General features: G+C 42.4%; 1 protein-coding gene across 1 annotated transcript in view; it reads right to left on the reverse strand.

The window, feature by feature from the left end:
- sppl3 (signal peptide peptidase 3) overlaps nt 1–18,036 on the reverse strand; it is a 167,748-nt gene that overhangs the window by 82,629 nt on the left and 67,083 nt on the right. The window contains exon 2 of the mRNA XM_068005665.1: nt 4,004–4,081. Within this exon, the coding sequence (XP_067861766.1) occupies nt 4,004–4,081 (78 nt within the window). The remainder of the gene's footprint in view (nt 1–4,003; nt 4,082–18,036) is intronic.

The following is an 18,036-nucleotide window of genomic DNA, read 5'->3' on the forward strand; positions in this document are numbered from 1 at the left end:
TATGGCCCTTCGAGCCTGCTCCGCCATTTACCAAGATCATGGCTGATCTTCTACCTCAATTCCAATTTCCTGCCCTATTCCCATATCCCTTGATTCCCCGAGTTCCCAAAAATCTATCGATCTCAGTCTTGAATATACTCAATGACTGAGCATGCAGAGCCCTCTGGGGTAGAGAATGCCAAAGACACTCAACGCTCAGTGAAGAAATTTTTCTTCACCTCGGTCCTAAATGGCCGACCCCTTATCTTGAGACTATGACCCCCCCTAGTTCTAGATTCTCCAGCCAGGGGAAATAGCCTCAGCATCTACCCGGTCAAGTCCTAAGAATTTTATACATTTCAATGAGATCACCTCTCATTCTTCTAAACTCGAGAGAATATAGGCCCATTCTACTCAATAGCTCCTCACAGGACAACCCTCTCATCCCAGGAATCAATCTAGTGAACCTTTGTTGCACCCCCTCTAAGGCAAGTATATCCTTCCTTTAGATAAGGAGACCAAAACTGTACATTGTACTCCAGGTGCGCCCTTAACGTAGTATATAGCACCTTTAACGTAGTAAAATGTCCTAAGGTGCTGCACAGGAGCATTATCAAACAAAATTTGACACCGAACCTCATAGGAGATATTTAGGACAGGTGACCAAAAACTTGGTCAAAGAGGAACGTCATAAAGTAGAGAGAGGTAGAGCCGTGGAGAGATTTAGGGAGTGAATTCCAGAGCTGAGGGCCTAGGCAGCTGAAGACAAGGCCGCCAATGGTGGAGTGATTAAAATCGGGGATGCACAAGAGGCAAGAATTGGTGGAGCACAGAGATCTTGAAGGGTTGTACGGCTGGAGGAGGTTACAGAGATAGGGAGGGGCAAGGCCATGGACGGATTTGAAAACAAGGATGAGAATTTTAAAATCGAGGCATTCCCAGACCGGGAGTGAATGTTGGTCTGCAAGCACAGGGGTGATGGGAGAACGGGACTTGGTGCGAGTTAGGATAAGGGCAGCAGAGTTTTGGATGAGCTCAAGTTTATGGAGGGTGGAAGATGGGAGGCCAACCAGGAAAGCATTGGAATAGTCCAGTCTAGAGGTAACAAATGCACGGATGAGGGTTTCAGCAGCAGATGAGCTGAGGCAGGGGCAGAGACGGGTGATGTTAAGAGGGTGAAAGCAGGCGGCCTTGGTGATGGAGCGGATATGTGGTGGAAAGCTCATCTCAGGGTCAAACTCCTTAGATGTCAAGATTGCGAATGGTCTAATTCAGCAGACAGTGACCAGGGAGAAGGATGACGTCGATGGATAGGGAACGGAGATTGCGGCAGGGACCAAAGTCAATGGCTTCGGTCTTCCCAATATTTCCTGTTAATCCAATTATTCCTCTTTCATTTGTATGCTGTTCATTATCTTTGGCAATTCCCACATATTTCTCCACTTCCCCACTGGAGGATGGATAATACTCTAAAGGCAGCACAAGTGGAGTTTTAAGAAATAAAATTCTATTTATGTGGATAGCCTCAGTGACCAAGTACAGGAACAAACAGCTACTTATCATTAGTACTAATCTGACGTGATCTCAGCTGAAGAGTCAACTTCAACTCCAAATTTACTGTCAATGCTCAATCTATAAACAGCAAAGATTTGTTGATTCTGAATATTAATGCAAGTCAGAAAATTTCAATTAATCTGTCTCCCATCCATACTACATTTTCACCCAACACAGTGCTAGTTATAACAGCCAGAAGATGTCAAATCAGTTCGGAGATTAGCTACAATCCAACCATTGTATAATTAACTTAAACAAAATGCAACCACTATAAGGAAAGTCAACTTCAGAGAGATATTTTCATTCCAATGTCAAATTCGGAGAAGAGCTAGTTTAATCTGGCGGACTGGACATTGAGTTGACCTTTGCACCTGCCAAATTTTGCTGTTCGGCCAACCACAGTCTGCTTGCTCCATCCATTTGAAGTTATCCCACTTATTTCTTTAAAAAATTTAAACGGTTGCCCATGCAATTTCTCACTTTAAATATGTGTCTGCTTATTCCCAATCACTTTCATGAAAAAAAATCCAAATGACCAATATATGGTAAATAAACCACCCGTCATCCATTTTGTATAGGGGAGTGCCTTGTACATCAATGTGACAAACAGATATGGCAAGTTTCCAAAAAGCAGGGTGGGGAGTATGATGAAAAGGCAGGAAGGTGAGATGGTGATCAGCCATGAAAACAAGGGCAGGGGGGGATGGAGAAATAGATGAGAAAAGCATATAAGATTGAAATTGAAAAAATGAAAAAAAGACAAAAAGGCACATTTTTACCACACCTTTCATTTGTAAAGAATATTCCATTGCTCACTCTCCACTTCAACTGTAAGTGCTCTCATTTTCCCTTCCACTTACCCTATACATTTTGCTTTGTCCTCTTTAGATCCCCCTCAATCAATTCCTTTCGCAATGGTGCTCATACCACTATGAAGGCTACAAGTGTCACTTAAGCTGAACCACTCTCCAATTTATCTATCCCTTTTTTTGTGTAGAGGGTGCCTACCTTGAAATTAAAATCTTCTTCCTCAAATCACCTAAATGTGGTTTTGTGTGAAACATCATGTTTTAAAAAGGCTTACTTGTAAGTCACTGCTTCTTCATTCCAAGATTGTTAATAATTACGCTTTGTAATTGAGCTAGCTGCTTGTAAGCTCGTGATGCATAGGCTTTACTGACGAGAATACACATTTGGGCAAGTTGAGAATACACATTTAGACAACTTGAAATTATCACACAGCTTTCGTGGGATATCAGTTTCCCCACTTTGTCACCTCCTCTCCCCCCCTGCATACAAAAAAATAATGGGCCAGTTCTTGCTGGAGCAGGGCATCTCGCGGCATACGCCATTAGTTAATACTTTTTTCTGCACCCTTCAGCTGAAAATTTTTTTTGCGCCGTAATTTGCTGGAAGTTCGAGCTGATAATGGCGTGCTGAGGGCTATGGGGCATCTGGGACCTCAGTGAACAGTGGGACCAACGGTCTATCTCCTTAACCAATGAGATTTAAGGTTCGAGAAAGAAACAGAGGGACGACGGAGAAGGAGGGTAAATTAGAGTCATTAGAAAGAGAAATAAAGAGAAGGAAAGAAAGATTGGATTAAGAGAGAAAGAAGAGACAGAAAGGAAAAGTAAGAAAAAAATTTTAAAATAGGTTTTTTAAATCTCTAAGAATAATTTACAATTTACCACTTGAAGCAATGAGACCCCACTGTTTAAATTGCTCAATTTCTGGGCCAGAGAGATTGATTAACAATCACATCGTTAAAAAGGTACTTACGTTGTTAATTAACAGACTTAACTTTCTGTGGCGAGTTTAATGGGCAATTAATGTGCAAATCCAGCATGTTCTTAAAAAATAACGGGGAGGCTAAGGGCGAGATGCTGTTTGTGCAAAGCAAGCGGACGAGCGGTGTAAATTGACCAGCAAGTCCTGGAGATTCGCAACTCATGGCATATCTCTTAATCCCCTGAACTTGCTGGATGATTTGCACATTGATAATGGTGTGCGTCCTTAACACGCCATTATTTTTCCAGCAAGATCCGGACCAATAAAGATAACCATGCTCAGATTTCTGCTGATCGGACCAGGGTTATCACTGTGATGTTCTCATCAAAAGGAAGTTTGTTAGGGTAATTCCTAAGGATAGCACTTTACAAACTTTGCTGTGTAGGAGACCTCGTGCCGTAACTTCCAAAAGACAGCATCAGCTACCCAAAGGACAAGGGAACTATCATCACTCAAAATATTTATTAGTACACAGCAACATAGTGTCCGAATGTGTCAGAAAATACAGAAATTTGATGCAAGACTAAAATCTAATGGCATCATAGGCCCCCTGTGATTCAGAGACTGCAATACGAAAATCAATGAATTGGGAGCTCGTCTGAACATTTGCCACAACAGAATCACCAAACAATTCCTATATTAAATACATCTCTGCTACTGAAACCAATAATACACATACCTGAAGCTTCCATAGACAATGAGTAGAATGGAGATAAGGAAGGTAGAGACTTGACTGGAATCCACAAGGGAATAGGCCCTACAGGGGGAAGAGAAAACAACATTTAGGTTACTATATTTAAAAAAAAATAAATGAGACACTGCATCATTATCATAGTACGTTACAGCACAGGAGGTCATCATTCGGCCCATTGTGCCTGTGCCAGCTCTTTGAAAGAGCTATCCATTTAGTCCCACTCCCCTGCTCTTTCCCTATAGCCCTGCAAATTTTTCCTTTTCAAGTATACATCTAATTCCCTTTTGAAAGTTACTACTGAATCTGCTTTCACCACCCTATCAGGCAGTGCATTCCAGATCATTACAACTCTGCATAAAAAACTCTTCCCTCATGTCACCTCTGGTTCTTTTGCTAATCACCTTAAATCTGTGCTCTCTGGTTACCGACCCTTCTACTACTGGAAACAGTTTCTCCTTATTTACTCTACCAAAACCATTCATGATTTTGAACACCTCTATCAAATCTCCTCTTAACCTTCTCTGCTCTAAGGTGTGATGTGGAGATGCCGGTGATGGACTGGGGTGTACAAATGTAAGGACGAAGGAGAAAGCCTCCGAAAGCTTGTGATTTTCAAATAAAACTGTTGGACTATAACCTGGTGTTGTAAGATTCCTTACGTTTGCTCTAAGGTGAACAACCCCAGTTTCCCCAGTCTCTAGTACAGTCAATTTTCTTCAAACTTTCCTCTCTTGCTGCTCCCAAGCTCTAAATGCAGTGTCCTACAATGGTCCTCCGCCTCCCTGCTTTAAGATCACGATTCAATGCACCATCTACAAACACAAACTTGCATTTATCTAACATCTTTGAAGTAGGAAAACTGCCTCAAGGTACTTCACTATCTCATTTATGCCCAGGACCTCAAAACTGAAGAATGCCTTGCATCCCTCAATCTTCCTTTCCTCCTACAATGCATAAAAACACATTTGGCATCAATTAACCACCACCTGATTCACTTACTCTCCTGCTTGAAGGTACGTGGCACAATGGGCCTTGACCACCCCCCACTCCTCCTCCATAGGGCTTCTCAATAAATACATAAGAAGTTGCCCAGGTTCTTAGCCTCAAACAGTGGACATCTGGGCCACATTAGAGTCAATGGGCTGAAGGACCTTCAAGGTCCAAAGACCATTGGGTTATGTGGCATTAATATTTCACAAGGGTGTGATTGTTGCTTTCTCCATCCCTACTACTCACATCTTCAAAACAATTTTTCAAAAACATTTTGAGCTCAATAATTAAATTGAGCTTCCCCGATGGCTTAACAAGTTTATCCATTGGCCAGTTGAAGCATACAGATCAGGAAGGTCCCAGGCCTGACGTCTAGTTTGTGCGGAGTCAGCTGGCAGGGGCAGCAATCAAAGTCCCAGGGTTAAGAACGCAAAAACTGGCCAGCAATCGCAACCATCTCTGCTGGAAGTGCAGATGTATATGACTGGTAAGGCTGCATTGTGGAGTTCGCAGCGTTGAACAGCTCGCTGATATTCACTGTCAAGGCTCAGACACGAATAATAATTGCCATTCGGATCAGCCTTGGCTCAGTGGTAGCACCGTCATCTCCAAGTCAGAAGGTCGTGAGTTCAAGCCCCACTCAATAGACTTCAGCACATATTCTAGGCTTTTGGATATGCAAGGCTGCATCTTCCCTCTCAGGTGAATGTAAAAGACACCAGGGGTATTCTTCCAGTGTCCTAGCCAACACTGATCCCTCAACCAACATGACAAACAAATTAACTGGTCATTTATCTCATTGCTGTTTGTGGGACCTTGCCGTGTGTAAATTGGCTGCCACATTTCCCTACATTACAACATTGAAATACTTTTGAAGTGTAGTCAATCGGCTGTGAAGCATTCTGCAGCTTTCCAAATACAAAACATACTATTTCTGTCAAGAAATTGAGAAGCTTCACCGAGCTTTCATCAGCTCATTCTGAGAACAGGTGTGTGCATATAGCTGACCCGCCAAGACAGAAGCATGCCTATGTACATCTTAAAAGATAAATTGCGAATAAATTCTGTAATATTTAGCCACAAGTCAAGGAACAGAACTGCAATTTCAAAATGTAAACTAGTCTTTCTCGGACCACATTTATGCTTCCTTAAACATCAAGCCACCATAAAGTGATACTTTTTATGGATATTTTTATTATTTCTCCAATAAGGAATCTAATTTCATGTAAATATTCCAAAATTCTCAACTTGCCATTTGTACACCCAAACAAAATTATAAACGCTTGCAGGGGATATGGATATGTTTTTTGTCTAAGCAAAATACTTCTGCCAAATATGTTAATGTGCCAACATTTTAAAGTATTAAAGCCAGAATTATTTTTTTTTATTATAAACTATCATAACTCAGGCTCAAAGGGAACACAGACTTGAGCAATATTTTTAGGCATCAAACTCTATCAGGCTATGGTACCTTATGTCACAATCTTGAGTTTTATGTAACCTGATTTTAGGGGGTCAGTGAATCAGCAGAGCTTGAACAGTGCTGTACACATGGGTTAAAGAGGGGAACAAATCTTCTATTGCATATATGTAAAACTATGAGCCACACAGACTAACAGAGCAGGAAAAAATTAAAGTACACTTTGCTTTAATTAACATTCCTCCCCTCCAAAAAGAAAGAGGGAATCACTACTCTATTATCTTGCAAGTGATTTGAATCAACCCTTCCTAATGGCTGTCTCCCAAAACAACCGTAACTGTTCATGTCAGGAAATATTTCCAGACCCAGCATTACAGTACTACAACGTTGGTGCCTTCAGTACTTTATTATTGCTGAGTTCAAGGCCTTCCCATCGTGCAAAAAGTCAGGTCACCACAAACTGCACAATGAATGGTATTCAACTAAAACAGAGGTCAACTGAGATCACATTTATCAATCGAGATCACATTTCTATTCGTGAATAAATCAAAACCAACTTCATATGCTGTGAATGAACTCATACGATATTCACTAAAAAGCACAAATGGGAAACTTAAAATAACAGTTCCTGCAGCTGAACATGTTTGATTTTGAAAAGGACAGAGATAGAACAGGAGTAAAAGTTCTAAATTGGGGAAAGGCCAATTTTACTAAGCTGAGGAGTGATTTAGCAAAAGTGGACTGGAAACAGCTACTTGAAGGTAAATTAGTGTCAGAGTTGGGAGGCATTCAAGGGGGAGATTCAAGGTAAACATGTTCCCACAAAGAAAAAGAGTGAGACTGCCAAATCTAGAGCCCCCTGGATGACAAGGAGCATACAAGGTAAGATAAAGCAAAAAAGGGAAGCTTATGTCAGACACCAAGAGCTCAATACTGCAGAAAGCATGGAGGAATATAGAAAGTGCAGGGGTGAAATTAAAAAAGAAATTAGGAAAGCAAAGAGAGGGCATGAAAAAATACTGGCAAGTAAAATTAAGGAAAACTCAAAAATGTATTATAAATACATAAAGAGCAAGAAGATAACTAAAAGTAAGGCTTATTAGAGACCAAAAAGGTAACTTATATGTGGAGGAGGAAGATGTGGGTTTGGTTTTACTTTGAATGAATACTTTGCATTTGTCTTCACAAAAAACAGGGGGACAATGCAGAGATTGTAGTTAAGGAGGAGGAGAAGTGTGAAATATTGAATGGGATAAACATAGTGAGAGGAGAAGTATTAAGGGGTTTAGCATCTTTGAAAGTAGATAAATCACCAGCCCCAGATGAAATGTATCCCAGGCTGCTAAGAGAAGGATGGGAGGAAATAGCGGAGGCTCTGACCATCATTTTCTAATCCTCCCTGGCTACAGGCGTGGTGCCAGAGGATTGGAGGACTGCAGGCCTGCAATGTTGTACCGTTGTTTAAAAAGGGAGAAATAGATAGACCGAATAATTATAGGCCAGTCAGTCTAACCTTGGTGGTGGGCAAATTACTGGAATTGATTCTGAGGGACAGCATAAATCGTCATTTAGAAAGACATGGATTAATCAAGGACAGTCAGCATGAATTTGTTACGGGAAGGTTGTGTTTGACTATCTTGATTGAATTTTTGGAGGAGGTAACAAGGAGGGTCGATGAGGGTAACACATCTGATGTAGTGTACATGGATTTTAGCAAAGCTTTTGACAAGGTCCCACATGGCAGACTAGTCAAAAAAGTAAAAACCCATGGGATCCAAGGGAAAGTGGCTAGTTGGATCCAAAATTGGCTCAGTGGCAGGAAGCAAAGGGTTAACACTGGTATTTTTGGGACTGGAAGGCTATTTCCAGTGGGTTCCTGCAAGGCTCAGTACTAGGTCCCTTGCTTTTTGTGGTATATATTAATGATTTGGACTTGAATGTGGGGGGCTTGATCAAGAAGTTTGTAGATGATACAAAAATTGGCTGTGTGGTTGATAGTGAGGAGGAAAGCTGTAGTCTGCAGGACTATATTTGCATTGGAGGCAGTTCAGAGAAGGTTCACTAGGTTGATTCCAGGTATGGAAGGGTTGTCTTATGAGGAAAGATTGAACAGGTTGGGGGTATACTCACTGGAGTTTAGAAGAATGAGAGGAGTTCTTATTGAAACGTACAAGATTCTGAGGGGACTCGATAGGGTAGATGCTGAGAGGATATTACCCCTCATGGGGGAATCTTAAAATTAGGGGGCATAATCTAATAAGGGGTCGCTCGTTTAAGATGGAAATGAGGAGGAATTTCTTCTCCCAGAGGGTCGTGAATCTTTGGAATTCTTTACCCCAAAAAGCTGTGGAGGCTGAGTCATTGAATACATTCAAGGCTGAGTTAGACAAATTTTTGATCAGCAAGGGAGTCAAAGGATATGGGGAAAAGGCAGGAAAGTGGAGTTGAGGTAAAAATCAGATCAGCCATGATCTCATTGAATGGTGGAGCAGGCTCGAGAGGCTGAATGGCCTACTCCTGCTCCTACCTCTTATGGTAGAAGATATCAATGGACTGGTTAGGTGGGCAGAAAAGTGGCAAATGGAATTCAATCCAGAGAAGTGTGAGGTATTGCATTTGGGGAGGGCAAACAAGGCAAGGGAGTACATAATAAACAGGAGGATACTGAGAGGTGTAGAGGAACAAAGGGATCTTGGAGTGCATGTCCACAGATCCCTGAAGGTAGCAGGACAGGTAGATAAGGTGCTTAAAAAGGCATACGGGATACTTTCCTTTATTAGCCGAGGCACAGAATATAAGAGCAGGGAGGTTATGCTAGAACTGTATAAAATATTGGTTAGGCTTGAGTACTGTGTACAGTTTTGGTCACCACCTTATAGGAAAAATGTGATTGCAGTAGAGAGGAGATATACGAGGATGTTGCCAGAGCTGAAGAATTTTAGCTCCAAAAGATTGGATAGGCTGGGGTTGTTTTCTTCAGAACAAAGGAGGCTGAGGGGAGATATAATTGAGGTATTTAAAATTATGACAGGACTAGATAGAGTGGATAGGGAGGACCCATCTCCCTTAGCAGAGGGGTCAGTGACCAGGGGACATAGATTTAAAGTAATTGGTAGAAGGAGCTGAGGAGAATTTTTTCTACCCAAAGGGTGGTGGGGGTCAGGAATTCACTGCCTGACAGGATGGTAGAGGGAGAAACCCTCAACTCATTTAAAAAGTACTTGGATGTGCACTTGAAGTGCTGTGTCCTACAGGGCTACGGACCAAGTGCTAGAAAGTGGGATTAAGCTGGATAGCTCTTTTTCAGCCGGCACGTACACAATGTGCCGAATGGCCTCCTTCTGTGCCGTAACTTTCTATGATGCTATGATTTAACTAATCTTTCCTGATCTAACCAAGTTTACAAACGGTGTTACATTCCCTGAGCACCACACTACGCTCGAAATTATTGCTAGAAATATTGGAGGATGAATGCTTAATGGGCTTGTTCAGCAATCCTCTGTCCATCAAATTAAAAGGAGGTATACCTGGTTAACACCTTCATTAAAATAGCACACTGAGGATCACAAACACTCATCCATTTTTATTGGCAATAGTAATTTCAATAAAATTTTTTAAAAGGGTGGTTTCCTTTTTAAATTATTTTAACATTCACTTTCTTTTTAAAATTCAACATTTGTATATTTTGAATAAAAACTCTATCCCTCATATTTTATTTTTGGTAACAGCAGAATATAAGAACGTGAAGGGAGACCATCTGAATTTGTTAGGTAATGGAGCTGAATGGCCCCATTTGCTGATGACCACTAGTCAGGTCGTGGTGAGTTCCATGCATTTTTTAAAAACATTTTTTTTCTTAATAAAAGAGATTATTTAACATTTTCATCCTTTACTTCTCTTGATCTTTGTGGGCCACACACCATGCCCGGAGAGGATTGGTAGGTAATTGGTATGCGACAATACAACTCCCTGTTGTAAATGAATTTATGGAGCCATATTCAGTTAGTCAGCATAGTTTACAATTTAAGGTTAACTCCCCGAGCCACGTGCTAATTGGCATAGGGTTAGGCAGATCAGAAAGGTGAACACATGGCTGATAGAGTGGTGTGGGAAGGAGGGGTTCCATTTCACGAGATGCTGGCACCAGTACTGGGACAGGAAGGAGCTGTACTGCTGGGACGGACTCTCTGTCCCAGCTGGAGAAGTTCCTGAAGAGGAACCCTTTCGACCACTAGGCTGTCAGACAATGGTTGGCACGGAACGTTCTGGGGGTCCTGCAGGGAAGGGAGAGGGTGGATCCGATCAGGCAGGCAGTACCCCGACTAGATAGTCAAAGCCATTTGGCAAAACGTCTTGTCGCCGGAACGGACAGGCACCAGGATGTAGCTTGGATGATGGTGAGAAGGGTCCTCCCAGTGCAGTCTTTCCTACACACACGGAATCTCAGCGTCACCACGGGCTGCCCTTGAGGCTACAGCGGGGACTAGACTGTCGTTCACTTCCTGGTGGACTGCCCCTTCACGCAGAAGGTGTGGAGAAAGATGCATTGGTGTCTGTCCCGGTTCATCCCCAACAACTCTAACATAGGACACTGTGCTCTACGGGCTGTTCCCTGGGCCGCAAATCGAGACAGATATCAACTGCTTCTGGAAGACCAAGATGTGGAGACGGTGATGGACTGGGGTGGACAAATGTAAGGAATCTTACAACACCAGGTTATAGTCCAACAGTTTTATTTGAGAATCACAAGCTTTCGGAGCTTACCTCCTTCGTCAGGTGAGAGAGAGAGAGAGAGAGAGAGAGAGAGAGAGTGAGAGTGAGAATGTCCAGTTGTATTAAAAACAGATAACTTTTTTTTCCTCCACTGGTGGGGTTACGTGTAGCGTGACATGAACCCAAGATCCCGGTTGAGGCACGGTGTCCGTTCATCTGTTGCATGCAGACACTGCGACAACGGATGAACGGACACCGCGCAACAATCGCCAGACAGGAGGGTTCCCTCCCAGTCGGGGAACACTTCAGCAGTCAAGGACATTCAGCCACCGATCTTCGGATAAGCGTTCTCCAAGGCGGCCTTCGAGACACACGACAACGCAAAATCGTCGAGCAGAAATTGATAGCCCAGTTCCGCACCCATGAGGACGGCCTCAACCGGGATCTTGGGTTCATGTCACGCTACACGTAATCCCACCAGCGGGAAAAAAAAGTTATCTGTTTTTAATACAACTGGACATTCTCTCTCTCTCTCTCTGCCTTTCGGGTCTCTTTCTCTCTCTGTCTTTGTAATCTGACCCAATGTGTATTCAGTATACTGGGATGTAATGTTTTCCGTGGCTAACCTGTCTGAACACCAACGACACCTTTGATTGCTGTGATCGTCTCCCAGCCTAATATATGCTATGCGATTTTAGAACCCTTCACTCACTCACCTGACGAAGGAGCTTGTGATTTTCAAATAAAACTGTTGGACTATAACCTGGTGTTGTAAGATTCCTTACATCTGGAAGACCAACACAGTGAAGGAGGCCCTTTAGTCTGCCCGAATTCTGCTGGTCTTCCAGCTGAAGGAGCTGTCCACGACCGAGTGCTGCCAACTGGCACACTCCAAGATCCAGGACTATATGCTGTGGGACGCACTGAAGCAAAGTGTGGCCCACGCAAAGGTTCTATGGGGAAAGGCCACCGTGTAAGGCCATCCCATCCTTGTATTGTTCACCATGTATTAAAAGATATGTACTGCGTTTTGAATTGTAATGACGTAGTTTGTACAATCTGTATTGTATTTTTTTGAATTGTATTTGAGATATTTACATTGAACTGTGCATATCCTTAAATTTTATGAAATAAAGTATATTTTCAAATTTTAAAAAAATACAGGTTCCACCTGCACTGGAATGGGACCAGAGTCCAAGCGGAAAGGATAAATAGGGAGGTGCATAAGGCTTTAAACTAGCAAGCTGGGCAGAGGGATCTGGTAGCAATAACCAAAGCTTAAAGATAAATGAAACAGGAGATGAGTGTAAAGGTCAGACCAGGGGTAAGGAATAAAGATAACAAACGGTCAAGGATTGTTAAAAAAATAAAGTAAAAGGAACTATTAAATATGAATTAAACTGCCTGAACAGCAGTGTACAAAGTGTCCAAAATAAAGCGGGCAACTGGAGGCAATAATCCATAGCAAGGAACCAGATCTAGTAGGAATAACTGAAACATGGCTACATGAACAGGACTGGCAACTAAATATTGCAGGTTATAACATAATCAGAGAGGATAAGGAAGGAAGAGGGGTGATATGCCCCTCCTACAAGATGTGGGAAGTCATGGACACGATCAGTGTCCCTGCCGACCATGTGTGCAGGAAGTGTGTCCACCTGCAGCTACTGACCGATCGTATCTCGGAGCTGGAGCTGCGGGTGGATTCACTGTGGAGCATCCGCGATGCAGAGAAACTCGTGGATAGCACGTTTAGCGAGTTGGTCACACCGCAGGTAAAGGGTATACAGGCAGGAAGTGAATGGGTGACCACCAGGAAGATAAGAGGTGCAGGCAGGTAGTGCAGGGGTCCCCTGTGGCCATCCCCCTCTCAAACAGATATGCCACTTTGGATGCTGTTGGGGGGGGGGGGGGGGGGGGGGATGACTTATCAGGGGAAGGCAGCAGCAGCCAACTTCCTGGCACCACGGGTGGCTCTGCTGCACAGGCTGGGAGGAAAAAGAGTGGAACAGCTATAGTGATAGGAGACTCAATTGTAAGGGGAATAGACAGGCGTTTCTGCGGCCGCAACCAAGACTCCAGGATGGTGTGTTGCCTCCCTGGTGCAAGGATCAAGGACATCTCGGAGCGGCTACAGAACATTTTGGAGGGGGAGGGCGAACAGCCAGCTGTCGTGGTGCACATAGGCACCAACGATATAGGTAAAAAAGGGGATGAGGTCCTAAAAGCAGAATATAGGGAGTTAGGAGGTAAATTAAAAAATAGGACCTCAAAAGGTAGTAATCTCAGGATTGCTGCCAGTGCTAGTCAGAGTAGAAATAGGAGGACATTTCAAATGAATACGTGGCTAGAGGAATGGTGCAAGGGGGAGGGATTCAAATTCCTGGGACACTGGAAACGGTTCTGGGGGAGGTGGGACCAGTACAAACCGGACGGTCTGCACCTGGGCAGGGCCGGGACCGCTGTCCTAGGAGGAGTGTTTGCTAGTGCTGTTGGGGAGGGTTTAAACTGAAGTGGCAGGGGGTTGGGAACCTGAGCAGGAAGACAGAGGAAAGCGTAACAGGAAGGGACAGAAGGTATGGAGTAATAGGTAAAGTGTTAAAAAGGAAAAAGCAGGAACTAAGCGTCACAAAACAGATTTGAAAGTTCTTTATCTGAATGCACGTAGCATTCGTAACAAAATGGACGAGTTAACGGCACAAATAACTACATATGGGTATGGTCTTGTGGCCATTACAGAAACATAGCTGCAGGGTGACAACGACTGGGAATTAAATATGCCAGGGTATTTAACAATCAGGAAGGACAGGCAGGAAGGAAGGGGAGGTGGGGTGGCTATGTTAATAAAGGAAGGAATCACTAATACAGATAAATGATATTGGGACAAAGCATCAAGATAATGAAACAGTTTGGGTGGAGATAAGGAATAATAAGGGGAAAAAAAACACTAGTGGGCGTGGTATATAGGCCTCCTAATAGTTGCAACTCTGCTGGAAGAAGTATTAATCAGGAAATAGTTGGGGCATGTAATAAGGGAACAGCTATAATTATGGGGGATTTTAACTATCATATTAACTGGACAAATCAAATTGGGCAGAGGAGCCTTGAGGAAGAGTTCATTGAGTGCATCAGGGATGGATTTCTTGAGCAGTATGTAACTGATCCAACAAGGGGGCAGACAACCTTGGACCTGGTCCTGTGTAATGAGTCAGGATTAATTAATAATGTCCTAGTTAAGGATCCCCCTGGAACGAGCGAACACAACATGGTTGAATTCCATATCCAATTAGAGGGTGAGAAGGTTGATTCTCAAACAAGCGTACTGAGCTTGAATAAAGGAGACTATGATGGTATGAGAGCGGAATTGATTAAAGTGGACTGGGAAAATAGATTAAAGGGTAAGATGGTACATGAGCAGTGGTGTTCATTTAGGGAGTTATTTTACAACTTTCAAAATAAATATATTCCACTGAGGAAAAAAGGGTGTAAAAGAAATGACAGCCATCCGTGGCTAAGTAAAGAAATCAAGGATAGGATCCAACTAAAAAAAAGGACATAAGGTAGCCAAACTTAGTGGGAGGATAGAAGATTGGGAAGTCTTCAAAAGACAGCAAAAAGTAACTAAAGGATTGATTAAGAATGGGAAGTTAGATTATGAAAAGAAATTAGCAAAATATATAAAAACAGATAGCAAGAGTTTCTATAGTTATATAAAAAGAAAAAGGGTGGCGAAGGCAAACGTAGGTCCCTTAGAGGATGAGACCGGGAAATTAATGGTGGGAAACATGGAGATGGCAAAAATGCTGAACAAATATTTTGTTTCAGTCTTTACGGTAGAGGACACTAAGAATATCCCAACACTGGACAAACAGGGGGCTCTACGGGGGGAGGAGCTAAATACGATTAAAATCACTCAGGAGATGGTACTCAGTAAAATAATGGGACTCAAAGCGGATAAATCCCCTGGACCTGATGGCTTACATCCTAGGGTCTTGAGGGAAGTGGCAGTAGGGATTGTGGATGCTTTGGTGATAGTTTTCCAAAATTCCCTGGACTCAGGAGAGGTCCCGGCAGATTGGAAAACTGCTAATGTAACACTGTTATTTAAAAAGGGTAGTAGGCAGAAGGCTGGAAATTATAGGCCAGTTAGCCTAACATCTGTGGTGGGTAAAATTTTGGAGCCTATTATTAAGGAGACAGTAACAGGACATTTAGATAAGTATAATTTAATAGGACAAAGTCAGCATGGCTTTATGAAGGGGAAGTCATGTCTGACAAATTTGCTTGAGTTCTTTGAGGATATAACGTACAGGGTGGATAAAGGGGAACCAGTGGACGTAGTGTATTTAGACTTCCAGAAGGCATTCGACAAGGTGCCACATAAAAGATTACAACTTAAGATAAAGAATCACTGGATTGGGGGTAATATTCTGGCATGGGTGGAGGATTGGTTATCTAACAGGAGGCAGAGAGTTGGGATAAATGATTCATTCTCGGACTGGCAACCAGTAACCAGTGGTGTTCCACAGGGGTCGGTGCTGGGTCCCCAACTCTTTACAATCTATATTAACGATTTGGAGGAGGGGACCGAGTGCAACATATCAAAATTTGCAGATGATACAAAGATGGGAGGGAAAGTAGAGAGTGAGGAGGACATAAAAAACCTGCAAGGGGATATAGACAGGCTGGGTGAGTGGGCGGAGATTTGGCAGATGCAATATAATATAGGAAAATGTGAGGTTATGCACTTTGGCAGGAAAAATCAGAGAGCAAGTTATTTTCTTAATGGCGAGAGACTGGAAAGTAGTGCAGTACAAAGGGATCTGGGGGTCCTAGTGCAAGAAAATCAAAAAGTTGGTATGCAGGTGCAGCAGGTGATCAAGAAAGCCAACGGAATGTTGGCTTTTATTGCTAGGGGGGATAGAATATAAAAACAGGGAGGTATTGCTGCAGTTATATAAAGGTATTGGTGAGACCGCACCTGGAATACTGCATACAGTTTTGGTGTCCACACTTAAGAAAAGACATACTTGCTCTCGAGGCAGTACAAAGAAGGTTCACTCGGTTAATCCCGGGGATGAGGGGGTGGACATATGAGGAGAGGTTGAGTAGATTGGGACTCTACTCATTGAGTTCAGAAGAATGAGAGGCGATCTTATTGAAACATATAAGATTGTGAAGGGGCTTGATCGGGTGGATGCGGTAAGGATGTCCCCAAAGATGGGTGAAACTAGAACTAGGGGGCATAATCTTAGAATAAGGGGCTGCTCTTTCAAAACTGAGATGAGGAGAAACTTCTTCACTCAGAGGGTGGTAGGTCTGTGGAATTTGCTGCCCCAGGAAGCTACATCATTAGATAAATTTAAAACAGAAATAGACAGTTTTCTAGAAGTAAAGGGAATTAGGGGTTATGGGGAGCGAGCAGGAAATTGGACATGAAGCCGAGTTCGGATCGGTCAATGCCCTGTGGGTGGCGGAGAGGGCCCAGGGGCTGAGTGGCCGGGTCCTGCTCCTACTTCTTGTGTTCTTTAGATTTGTGGTTGGGGTCAGATCAGCCATGATCTTATTGAATGGCGGAGCAGGCTCGAGGGGCCGATTGGCCTACTCCTGCTCCTATTTCTTATGTTCTTATAGTAGCTGTACTAATTAGAGATAATATAATGGCAGTAGAAAAAAAGAACATAACTAACAAAAGGCTAGAAACAGAATCCATATAGATTGAAATAAAAGATAAGGGATCGATCATGCCAATAGGGGTATACTGCAGACCACCGAATAGTGGAAAGGCGGTGGAGGAAGAAATATGTAAACAAATATGTGAAATGAGTAAAGGACATAGAATAATAATCATGGGAGATTTTAACGATCCCCAAATAAACTGGCAAGAGGAGATAGGTACAGGAGTACACGGAATGGAGCTTTTACAATGTGTGCAGGACTCCTTTTTATCTAGTTTGTAAAAAGCCCAAGAGAGAAAGCACTGCTGGATCTAGTATTGGGAAATGAACCAGAATAGGCAAGAGAATGAAGGGTAGAGGGTCATCTAGGCAATAACAAACACAGCATAATAAGGTTTAAGATAAAGATTGGGGACATAAGTAGGACAAAGACCAAAGTAATAAATTAGAAAAAAGATGATTTTAAAAGAGGATGAGTATGGAACTAGGGAAAATAAACTGGAACATTTTACAGATAAACAAAGAAATAGAACAGCAGTGGAAGACATTTAAAACAGTGATCAAGAGTCTAGGAGAAATATATCCCACTAAAAAGCAAGAACAAACTAGCCAGTAATGATACAACATGGATGAATAAAGAAATAAGGGCAAAATTGAAACTAAAGAAAAAGGCATTCACTAAGTACATAGACAACAAAGGAGAGGATACAAAAGGGAATACGAAAAGGTTAGGAAAGAAGTTTAAAAAAAAATTAGGAAGGCAAAAAGAAATTAAATTATCAAGGAACATAAAAATAGTAAAATATTCTACAGACACATAAATAACAAGAAAAATCAGGATAGGGATAAGGCCACTAAGATAATCTCACATGTAATGTCAGTGAAATGGCAGAAATATTAATTAATTACTTTGCCTCAGTATTTACCAGGGAGACTAACATGGTGAGCATGACATTAGAAGAGATCAAAAAAGATATAAAGACATTTAAGATAGAAAGGGGGGAGATAATTGATAAACTAATCAAATTTAGAGGGGATAAAACTCCTGGTTCAAATGGTTGCATTTGTGCATATTAAAAGAAGTTAGGGAAGAGGTAGCAGAGGCACTATTACATATATATATAAAAATTCATTAGAAAAGTGAATAGTGCCACAGTACTGGCGGACAGCTGATGCGATTCCTATATTTAAAAAAAGGGAGATAGAACAAGTCCAGG

The sequence above is a fragment of the Heptranchias perlo genome, chromosome 25 (genome assembly GCF_035084215.1).
Source record: "Heptranchias perlo isolate sHepPer1 chromosome 25, sHepPer1.hap1, whole genome shotgun sequence".
Lineage (NCBI taxonomy): Eukaryota > Metazoa > Chordata > Chondrichthyes > Hexanchiformes > Hexanchidae > Heptranchias > Heptranchias perlo.